Consider the following 12,027-nt stretch of genomic DNA (forward strand, 5'->3'; position numbering starts at 1 on the left):
TTTTCTTGAAGAGATCTCTAGTCTTTCCCATTCTGTCATTTTCCTCTATTTCTTTGCATTGATCGCTGAGGAAAGCTTTCTTATCGCTTCTTGCTATTCTTTGGAACTCTGCATTCAGATGGGTATATCTTTCCTTTTCTCCTTTGCTTTTTGCTTCTCTTCTTTTCACAGCTATTTCTAAGGCCTCCCCAGACAGCCATTTTGCTTTTTTGCATTTCTTTTCCATGGGGATGGTCTTGATCCCTGTCTTCTGTACAATGTCATGAACCTTATTTCATAGTTCATCAGGCACTCTATCAAATCTCTTATGATTATACAGTGCTCGGTCAGTCTATGTATTTTGGTTGATGCATTTAATCCATTTAAGTTAATTAATGATATTTATGATCCTATCAATAATGTGCTGAAGTCAATCCAGGGGGGCATGCTGCAGTCCATGGGGTTGCAAAGAGTTGGACACAACTGAGCGGCTGAACTGATCAATAATGTATGATCCTGTTATCATTTTCTTAATTACTTTGGGTTTATTTTTTGTAGGTAGTCTTTTCCTTCTGTTTCCTGCCTAGAGATGTTCCTTTAGCATTTGTTGTAAAGCTGCTTTGGTAGTGCTGAGTTCAACTTTTGCTTGTCTGGAAAGCTTTTGATTTCTCCATTAAATCTGAAGGAGTCATGCTGGAGAGAGTCTTCTTGGTTGTAGGTTCTTCCCTTTCATCACTTTAAATATACCATGCCATTCCCTTCTGGCTTGTAGAGTTTTTGTCAAGAAATCAGCTGATAGCCTGATGGAAGTTCCCTTGTGTATTATTTGTTGTTTTTCCCTTGTTGCTTTTAATGTTTTATCTTGGTCTTTAATTTTTACAGTTTGATTATTATGTGTCTCCTTGTGTTCCTCCTTAGGTTTATCCTGCCTGGGACTCTGTGCTTCCTGGACTTGGTTAACTGTTTTCTTTCCCATGTTAGGGAAATTCTCAGCTATTCTCTCTTCAAATATTTTCTCAGGTCCTTTCTCTCTCTCTTCTCCTTCTGGGACCCCTATATGCGAACGTTGATGCATTTAGTGTCGTCCCAGAGGTCTCTTAGGCTGTCTTCATGCTTTTCATTCTTTTTTCTATGTTGTTTTGCAGCAGCGATTTCCACCAGTTGGTTCTCCAGGTCATTTATCCGTTCTTCTGCCTCAGTTATTCTGCTATTGATTCCTTCTAGTGTATTACTCATCTCTGTTTGTTCTTTAACTCGATAAACATTTTTTGCATCTTCTCAATCTTTGCCTCCATTCTTTCTCTGAGATCCTGAATCATCTTCACTATCTTTACCCCTTTTTCTGAAAGGTTGCCTATCTCCACTTCACTTAGTTGTTTTTCTGGTGTTTTTACCTTGTCCCTTCCTCTGGCACGTAACTGTCTGCTTTTTCATGCTGATTAACTTTCTATAATGTGCCTTTTTTAGTCACTGTGGGACTGTGGTTCTTGCTTCTTGCGTCTGCCCTCTGATAGAGGAGGTTAAGAGGCTTCTGTAAGCTTCCTGATGGGAAAGGCTGGTGGTGGGGAAACTGGGTCTTGCTCTGTTGGGCAGGGCCTTGCTCAGTAAAGCTTCAGTTATCTGCTGATGGGTGGGGCTGCACTCCCTCCCTGGTAGTTTCTTGGCCTGAGGTGACCCAGCCCTCAGGTCTACAGGTTCTATTTTGGGCTCTATGGTCAGGTTAATGGCGACCTCCAAGAGGGTTTATGCCAAGGGGGACCTTCCCAGACTGCTGCTGCCAGTGTTCCCATCCCTGTGATGAGCCCCTGCCAACCCACATGTCAAGGAGACCCTCCTAAACTAGCAGGTAGTTTTGGTTGTCTCCTATGGGGTCACTGCTCCTTTCCTGAGTCTTGGTGCAGGCAAGGTTTTGTTTGTGGCGTCCAAGACTGGAGTCTCTGTTTTCTCCAGTCCTGTGGAAGTCTTGTAATCAAATTTCACTGGCTTTCAAGGTCAGATTCTCTGCGGATTCCTAGTTTCTTTGTTGGATCCTCAGGCTAGGAATAGAGAAGGCAATGGCACCCCACTCCAGTACTCTTGCCTGGAAAACCCCATGGACGGAGGAGCCTGGTGGGCTGCAGTCCATGGGGTCGCAGAGTCAGACACGACTGAAGTGACTTAGCAGCAGCAGGCTAGTAAACCTGAAGTGGGGTTCAGAACCTTCACAACAGTGGGGGAACGTCTTTGGATTTTGAGTATTACCTTGCTATCATGTGAAATGAGTGCAATTGTGTGGTAGTTTGAACACTGCTTGGCATCACCCTTTGGGATTGGAATAAAAACTGGCCTTTTCATCATCAATGACTATAGACCTTCATGATTGTTTTAATTTATTGAAGTAGATTTATAATGTGTTTCTGGTATATGGCAAAGAGATTGTTATACATATATACACATGCTTTTTCATATTTTTTCTCCATTATGGCTTATTATAGGTATTCACTGTGCTATTCAGTAGAACCTTGTTCATGATTATTTTAAATACCTATATAGTATTTCACTAAATGGGTGTTATCAACTCCCTTAACCAATTCTTCCAAGCTTTTCATAGTATAAACTTATCTTTGCTTACTTGTCTCATTTTCTTAGGACAAATTCCCAACAGTGATGAAATACTAGTCTAAATGATAAATAAGGTTTTTAAAGGTTTTGGAAAACTGCTCTTAAAGGAAATTTTACTGATTCACTCTTCCGAAGATAAAAAAAGATTTAGAGCACTTTCAAGTTCACCCTGCTCCTTGATGAGTTAAAACTTAAAATTGTCAAGTAAGTTGGGCTAAGTGCAGAGATTTAATTGGAAATAGGCTGTAAGGAAACATGCTCACGTGCACTGGTGTGCTAAGTCACTTCAGTCATGTCCAACCCTTCGAACCTATGGACTGTAGCCCTCCAGGCTGCTCTGTCCATGGGATTCTCCAGGCAAGAATTCTGGAGTGGGTTGCCGTGTCCTCCTCCAGGGGGTCTTCCCGACCCAGGGACTGAACGTGTGTCTCTTCTGTCTCCTGCGTTGGCAGGCGGGTTCTTTATTACTAGTGCCACCAGTCAGAAACTCTGTGCTTGATCTGCTGGCCAGCTCATGTTCCAGCCATTCCCAGCCCCTTCTCCTTTATCATTTAAAAAAAAAAACTACTTTAAACAATTCTGCTCCTTACACAATTCTGGCCAGTAGGAAGCAGAAATGTGCTGGAAAAGCTTTAATTCTCCTGACAAAAAAGGACAGACATACCTGAAACTGCCCCTCTCCTAGCTTTGGATGAAAACATATAATCTGAAGCTGTGGTAGCCACATTGCAACCATAGAAAAATGTCAAGAGAATCACTTGTTCTGTCCAATAACAGCAACAGAAACTCGCAGACTTTGTGATGTGAAAAACACTGTATTTGTTTAAAACATTTTTAGTTTTGTGTTACTTGCAGTTAAAAAATAATTGACAGATGAAACGCTGCATACTAAAGCACTGGTTTCTGAGTCACAAATAATCATAAAGATCATATATAATTAGAAATATGGAAATAATCAGATATAATTTAAAATAGGGGTAAAATATGTATATATAGCAAGAGATGATGGAACAGACCCTTTGTAGTGAAAGCCACAGACACCATTAAATACACATTTAGGAGAAAGGAATAAAGTAAGTTACCGAAATAGAGAAAGGGTAGGATACATGCCAGAGGATTACTGGGTTATCAAAACATGTTTTCTTTTCCTCCTAGGCACACAGCCACACTATATTTCCCATCTTTCCTTGTAGTTAGTTGGGAGCACAGGTCAAGTTGTTGCTAAAGGAATGTGAACGGAAATAATGCCAATTCTGGGCCTGGCCCATAAATGCCCATTTCCTCTCTTTCCCCATCCACTGGCCAAATGGAGAAGACTTTGAGCAGAGTCACAAAAACAGAGGGAGCCTGCCCTGAATTACCGTGAGGAGCAGAGCTCTTCCTCCAACCTCCTAGAACTGTGATGTGAGCAATACTGTTTTACAGTGTTAAGTTCCTGAGACCTTACTTATTATAGCAGCTAGCATCATTCACTATAACAGGTGGGAGCAGGGGAAGGGGAAAAAAGAGACTAATGAAGACATAAGATAAGTGAAGTGTATGACATGAATGGTAAGACTGCTACCTGTTTGTTACACAGGTTCCCCAACCCAACACAACCTGTCCTTTTCATGACATAGAGTCAGCAAAATTGTTAATATTTATGAGGAAATCTTTTTCAATTTTATTTTTTTAACTCCTTTCTAAATCCACTGGTTTCTGAAAGCCTTGATTTTCCTTGGAAGAATATAATTTTGAAACTGTAACACTGTGTTCCTAAAAAACTGGTCAGGGGGAAAGTATTTGCTAAAGCTTAACATCAATTTAAGTATATTTAGAAACAAAAATAATCCCTTGTTAAGCAATTTCTACATTTTTGGGTTATATGCTAAATGAAGTTTTCCTATATAACCAATTAAAACTTAGTAACAGACCAATCTATATGCCTGTCTAAATGGTGATACAAAGTTCAAAACCAATTATTCATTACTTACCAAGCTTGCCTGGTCATAATGTCTATGACATAGCTATTATTACTATCAACAAAAGTACAACACACAAGCCAACTGATAAATTATATATTACATGTTTATTAAGGGTACAACTTTTATGTAAAATTTACATTTTTATGAAAAATCAAAAATATTTACAAAATATTGTAAGATTTGCATTGTTCTAATTACAACTCAGAGTAGTAAATAACAAATCTTAAAAACTCACATTTGTTAAGAGTTCTGTGTTTATAAATTCTTGGTTAAAGAGGCAGCTACAAAGTTTATCACTATACATAAGCAAGAACCAGCTTGCTAAAATACATTTCCCATTGAAAATCTATTGGTCTTTTTTACACCATTAGTGGATTTTTAAATGAAAAAATCAATATAAACTCATATGGCTTCAAAATTGTAACCTGCACCCGATACAAATTTATGTACCAACACTTGGTATGAAGACTGGTAATTAAGAAAGTGCAGAAGTATAACCATTTCACTAGTTTGTATATTTTAAGGTAATACTTGATTAAAAACAAACATGGTGAGTATAATGGTGTCTATCCAATAATAAAATATTAACTGCCCAATAAAAGCAGTTTGACTGCAAAGCAATTACAGTGAAGATTCCAGTAAGGGACTGTAATTGGCATTTAAAAGGGTACAATATGTTAGAAATTCTAATTCTGTCCACTATCTAGTAAAAACGAAAATTTTAGCAAATTGTCTTATGTATTGCTTTAGTCAAATCTAAATTTAGAATGGGGCTAACACTGAATATATTAAAAAAGCACATATTGTATTATATATATATTGCTAATGAGTAGATTTTCTGCTGTATTTAATATAGCAAGATGTTACATAAATATACAGAGGGAGGGATTTTACTTTCTGTAGAGCTTAGGAGAACAATTAGTGATTTTATATAAATTTACTATATATAACACAATTTATTACTTCTATGCAAAATGCAGGACACTGGTACTTATCCTTATAAATAAAATTCCCATCTGTAAATTATGAAACTGTGTCCAAAATATTTACTTCCTTCAGTTAATCAGGATTTGTTATAAAGTTAGGTTTTTTACTATTTAATATTAGTAGTTTATTTTAAGAAACGCTTAACCCAATCCATCATTTCAGTTTCCTCATTTTTAGCAGGAGGTGATAAGAACATAAAAACTGCCAATTTTTCCAAGTGTTGAAAATGCCCAAACTGATCTTTTCTAAAGTGTGTTCCTCACAAACTACTACAAACTCATGCTCACATCACATTCAGTAAATAAATATATAAATTTCCGATAATAAGAGTGAGAGGAAATGTTAACTTGAGTGAAAATGCCAGTTACCAATTTACCATTACGGTTTTGCAGAATTTTTTGATAAGGTTAAGATGGAACATCTGAAGGTAATCTTTTTCCCTGTAAACATATGCCGTTAGTTGTATTTCCCTAGTGGCTACAGTGTAACACTAAAGAAGGGAGCCAGGGTTCTTAAGTATAAATTGTCCTCTAGTTATTCTGAATTCCCATTGCAATTGCAACCAAAGATTTTTATAAAAAATCGCAATTATCTTATAAAAATTCTTGACTAAGATTCTGAATACAAAATCTGGACTGTGAGGAAAAAAGTGAGGCACATTAATGAACACAAACTGGATAGGCACATTTCTGGGTTTTGTTATTGTTTTAAAGGCACACATTATGCAATCCGTATAAAAATAAATTAAATCTACAGCATTAATTCATCAAAACAATCACAACTTCTATAAAGTTAACTGCAGAAGCAAATTTCTCTGCTGTCTTTTGCAAGCTTATTTTAAAACACATTGCACTTGAGGACTAAAAAAAATCATATAAAAGACCATTTACACTTTATTAATGTTTATATGAGAATCAAATTATAGATTTTGCATACACCTTGGACTCTGGTCTAATTACTTTATGGCACATAACTCAATTTGATTGAGTGTTATCAACATTATCCCAAACTTAGAATTCACGTTCTGTTTGTATCCATTCAATATCAAACTTGAATGTTTTTAAAAGCTATCTCTGACTCTAAAAACTTATAGAAAGCTAAATTATTTTGTGCTTCCTCTCCTGAAATTTCAGGCCTCATATTACACTATAAGCCCCTTTTCCAACATAGACACTGAAGATAAAATTTCCAGCCTATAAAAACTTCATTTTACTGAGAATCTGAATACATGTGCTTCCTGAATATTGCAGTTGATCATTTACAGCGTTGAAAATCATTTCAGTGCTATTTTCTTCGGTGACTCACTTCAAAAGTGCAATTTAATGTTTGTAGTCAGCTCTTAAAGATATAATACAAGTCAGAATAGTGTTTGGAAAGAAAAATAATGCAGAACGGCAGGTCTGTACTACTCCCTTGAGCCAACCACTTTCCCAGGTCCATCAACAATCCGCCAGGTATCGTCCTGGAAAACACCAAGGAGACCTTTGCCATTATAATTTCAAATGAACTCATAGGAAGACATTTCCACTGTGGTTACAGATACAAACCCCAGTTCCCATCTGCTGTTTACAGTACATTAGAATCAGATCACAGGTGTTCAGCTATACTGACTGAACATGAGTACTCTCTCTCCCAGGTGTGTCTCTATCTGGCACTTTGTACCAAAGGTCAAAGGAAACATTTCCATGCCTTCAGACTATAAACTACTTGAGAGTCATTTAGTAACTGTTAGAATATAAATGTTTCCCATGTACATGAAAAAGCTTGAAATCTCCCAACTTACCAGTGGCAAACCGCTTCTTTACTAAGGAAAGCCTGTAGCCAGTGCCTACAAGTTCAGTGTCTACTCCTGAGAGGGTACTTCCCTCGCTGAGGAATTGCACTGCAAGTGTTGTGGGTTTACTGGGTCCTTCTGAAAGATCAAATTTTGCTCTGAGGGACCCAGAACCTACAAGGAAAAGAACAAAGAACTTACACAGGATACTATATTTCACACCAAAAAAGGCAAGTGAGCAAGTAAAAGCTAAAAAAAAAGTCAATCCTACCCCAAACTCTTTAAATGTGTAAGTGAATCATTGTCCTGTTTTCAAATCAGATTTTAGTCAGTGAATCCGGATTTTCATTAAGTAATCTTAATCCATGCTTCTCTTTGACTTAATAACAGTCTTTAGAGGGATTTACTATTGATATTCCTACACTGTGTGTTGCGTTGAAGTGAGTTAAAAGACAAGTAAGGCTGAGGACAGGAAGGAAGGAAGGAAGCCCTGGAAGCGATGAATGGGCATTAAAGCCAAAGGGAAATGACTGCCGAGTACCATGGGGCAGGAGAGGTAAAGAAGCTAAGACAGCTAAGGTTGGGAAGAGCTGTATCAGTATTACCTCTGTGTTCATCTTTCTTTTTAAAATCATGCCAAATATGTCTGAGGGGCTTTCTTTTCAATATAACCATTTATTCCACATTCCTTAGTCTAACAGTCTGGCAGAAATAGTATATAATTGTGACTATTATAAATTTATTATACAAAAAAAACTATCAAAAGCTATGGACACAAAGCACATAAAATGTTGTGGGGATGATGGGGCCTATTTCAGGAAAAGGTAACTACAGGTGCAGAGATGGGAGAGCTGACAGCACGTTGCACTTAAGGTAACTACATCTATACCAGAAGATCTGGAGGATAGATCTAAGTGGAGCAAAGTGGCAGAAGATGACAGACTGGTAGCTAAGAAAAGCTCTAAGTATCTTTACAGACCATGATAAGAAATAAACATAGGGAGCCAGCAAAGACAAGGAAGACAGAACATTCCAGGTAGGAATCTCAGAAGGGCAGCAAGGTGCAAGATGCAAGGCAGGGACACCACCTGAAAGTCAGTGAAATGGTCTAGGACTCTAGGTGACAGGAAAAGTGTATCTGAACTGCACTGAGGGAAAGCAGAGAGGAGAATGAATTTGGAAAACATTCAGGAGTTGAAATCAAAGGGTAAATAGGAGGAGAGGCCTAGGAGGGAGGGTTCCCAGGTTTCTGGTTTGAGGAAAGTAGACAGAATTGCTGGGTAGAAACAGTGACATTCTGTGATTCCCTGTACAGAAACTGAACACCACAGAGAGAAACCTGAACGAAAATGTCATAAAGACCCACCCTATACTATTGTACCTGGTGGCACACAGATCAGTTGGGAAAATGAACTGCTGTCTAACTCTTAGCCCATGTCCAAGTCCTCCTTAAACTTTTAGTTTGTGATATGCAACTCAATTCTGTGAAAGTGCGACCACAGGCCAAGAGCAGTCACCAGGGAAACCCTAAAACTTTAGAATATTTCCTGCTCCTCTCCAAGCATAAAGCCAAAACAGAAACAGACTTCTACTTTATTGTATTCTAATTTGGAGATCTCTTTAAAAGTTGACTAACCAAATCAGAACCACATTTGTAAGATGTTTCCATTTCCTCAGTCACTCTGATACCTGAACAGCAGAGGGAAACTATAATTACAATACCCAGTTAGAAAATTTGTATCCTGTTTTTCAGAGAACAAATTCAGTTCTTGGCAAATATCTACAATAATATTGTTTCATTAAATATGGGGAAAATATACCCTTTCTTCCTTGCTAACTGGCTGTACTTCCAGTTTCAACTAGGAATTTCAGGTTTATCTCCTAGTCATGCAGCTAGAGTAAAAATCAGTACACTTGCCACTTGAACATAGGCAAACTTTAAGTACCAAATACGAACAAAGGAACCAGAGATTAGCTGGGTCAGGAGTGTGGTTCTCTAGTAGTAAAAGCCTAGTTCAGCACAGGAGGTATACAGTACAAGTCTGTACCTGGTCTTTTATGCAAAAATACCTTTAAGAAAAACTGATGATATATTTTACATTTTAATCACGATGCTTAAAATATTCAAAAGGAAAAAAGTAAAACTTGAAAAGCCAAAAAACCTACTTAATAGGAAAAGTTATTGGAGATTAATTAGGTATTCAAACGAGGTAAGAGAAGTCTCCTTTGATTAAGAGAAACTGCCATTAAAATGTTAAAGACTGTCCTGGGAATTATATTCTAAACTGAGTTAGAGGATATACTAGGAGCGATCAACTAACTAGTAGAGACTTCTTTGCACTGTGAACACAAACAAATGCAGACATGGAGGGAGGAGGCAATTAACTTGCTTCTTGAAATAATGATCACAGAATTAAAGGCTGTTAATAATTTTAATAAGGGTAAATGACCAAGGAAAGGTTCTCTTGAGAAAGAGTAGGCAAGATAGGCAAGGTGAGTTTTTAAAGCCTGAAAGCTTCTGTACTATTTCCGGGAGGCCAGGCAGACCCCATTAACAGAATGAACTAAACAGCATGTTAATTACTTTAATTAGTTATCAGTTTCAATTATCAAGTTTCCCAGATGTCTATAGTGCAGAGGTTAAAGCGTCTGCCTGAAATGTGGGAGACCTGGGTTCGATCCCTGGGTCGGGAAGATTCCCTGGAGAAGGAAATGGCAACCCACTCCAGTATTCTTGCCAGGAGAATCCCATGGACGGAGGAGCTTGGTGGGCTACCGTCCACGGGTCGCAAAGAGTCGGACACGGCTGAGCGACTTCGAACATAAGGAACATTTACATAATATTTATAAAGTTATAGCAAAACATTTTCTTACAGAGAAAGCACATTCAATCTAGAAGAAAAAAATGTGTTCTGAATCTCAACTGGTCCCCTCTTCTTTGTATTAGCTTCCACCTAGTGGTCAGTTCTAGAACTGAAGGCATGAAATTCCAGGAGAAGATTTTCCATAAACATGCCTAAAAGATCCATTTTCAGTGCCATCACATTATAAACAAAAAAACACGCACACACTTACCTCCATTGTCTGATTTTTCTGAAATACCAGACAGTTTCCAAAAGGCTTTCATCTGTTCTGCATTCCTGTAAGAACAAATATCTTCACAGCTAATGTGTCTAGCGTAATGCCTTGTACATGGATGAGCACTCCAGTAAATACATTTTAAATATTTCACGAGAACTAGTGCTAAATTTTCTTTAGAATAGTATCACTGGTGAAAATGTGTTTATGAATAATATAAACTAAGTACTATTATTTTTCTTAATAAGCAGATATCTACCAAATTATATAATTCTATTTCTGTTGACAAGAGAAAGGAAAACAATGTCTAGGTGATCGAGTACCTTCATTACTCAAGGAAAATAGTTTTATTATTAAGTGGTGAAGCAGATATAAACAAACAGTAGTTAGAGTATATACTAACATTAATGGAGGAAGCAAGAGAGGCGGTTAGGAGATGGGACTAAATACTAAACACTAACCAGGTAGGTTTTCCTATAGATATGCTAGATGCTATATTTAACTCTGTAAAATAATTATCTTTATTTTTAAATGAAAAAAATAGTTTAGAGAAGTAACGTACTTTGAGGGTAACGTTGTACTGAATCATTCAAGTCTGGGTGGGAACAGCAAACTAGTTTGTTTATTCTGGGTTGAAGCTACTGTAGCTTGACTAGTAAAATGTACATTTTATAACATGATTTCCATGTGAAAATACACTAAAAATTTTCAAACTTGTAAGACAACTTTCAGAAATGAGGTCCTATACTGGAGGACTGCAGACAGAAATTTAGCAGGAATTCAGAAATCTACTTCTTTACCATATTGCAGGGGGAAGGGACTGCATGTTTGTGACTCCTCCGTCCACTGGTACCACCACCTGTATGTTGGAAAGCACACTGGGTGCCACCATAGCTTCCGGGTTGTACTTATAATCCACTCTAAGATCTGTGGTGCCAGCACTACATTTCCAATATGTTGCAAGATTCAGAGGAGTGGACTGAATACCATTTGATGATACCTTTAAAGAGAGAAAAAAACAAACAACTGCCTTTGACCTACAAAGTAAACAAGTCATACTGACATAGACATGAACACAAGAGATTACACATTCAAAAACAATAATGAGGGAGTTGTCTGTTGCTAGGTACAGTGAAGCAGGCTCATCTCAAAGGTACAAGCATGACTCTCAAAGTGTAGACCTGGGACTGTTTACATCAAAATTTCTGTGGTGCTTGTGGACAATGCATAGTCCACTGGCTCCAAATGCAGAAAATCTGGAGGCACCAGTGGGTGATATTAGTGGTTACCACTGCTGCTGCTGCGTCGCTTCAGTCATGTTCGACTTTGGGCGACCCCACAGACGGCAGCCCACCAGGCTCCCCGTCCCTGGGATTCTCCAGACAAGAACACTGGAGTGGGTTGCCATTTCCTTCTCCAATGCATGAAAGTGAAAAGCGAAAGTGAAGTCGCTCAGTCGTGTCTGACCCTTAGTGACCCCCATGGACTGCAGCTGACCAGGCTCCTCTGTCCATGGGAGTTTCCAGGCAAGAGTACTGGAGTGGGCTGCCATTTCCTTCTCCAACCATTGCTGCCTTCCAAATGCAGAAAATCTGATTCAACAGGTACAGAGTACAGAAATCAGGGTGTTACCATGTGATTCTT

The 12,027-nt window shown here is 38.1% G+C and overlaps 1 protein-coding gene across 1 annotated transcript in view; it reads right to left on the minus strand.

The window, feature by feature from the left end:
• Positions 4,630–12,027, minus strand: part of FCHO2 (FCH domain only 2) — a 119,381-nt gene continuing 111,983 nt past the window's right edge. Inside the window, exons 23-26 of the mRNA XM_005694563.2 lie at positions 11,184–11,383; positions 10,381–10,445; positions 7,315–7,479; positions 4,630–6,993 (exon numbers count right to left, since the gene is read on the minus strand). Of these exons, the coding sequence (XP_005694620.1) occupies positions 6,971–6,993; positions 7,315–7,479; positions 10,381–10,445; positions 11,184–11,383 (453 nt within the window). The 3' untranslated portion in view covers positions 4,630–6,970. The remainder of the gene's footprint in view (positions 6,994–7,314; positions 7,480–10,380; positions 10,446–11,183; positions 11,384–12,027) is intronic.

Source organism: Capra hircus, chromosome 20 (genome assembly GCF_001704415.2).
Source record: "Capra hircus breed San Clemente chromosome 20, ASM170441v1, whole genome shotgun sequence".
In the NCBI taxonomy this organism is placed as follows: Eukaryota; Metazoa; Chordata; class Mammalia; order Artiodactyla; family Bovidae; genus Capra; species Capra hircus.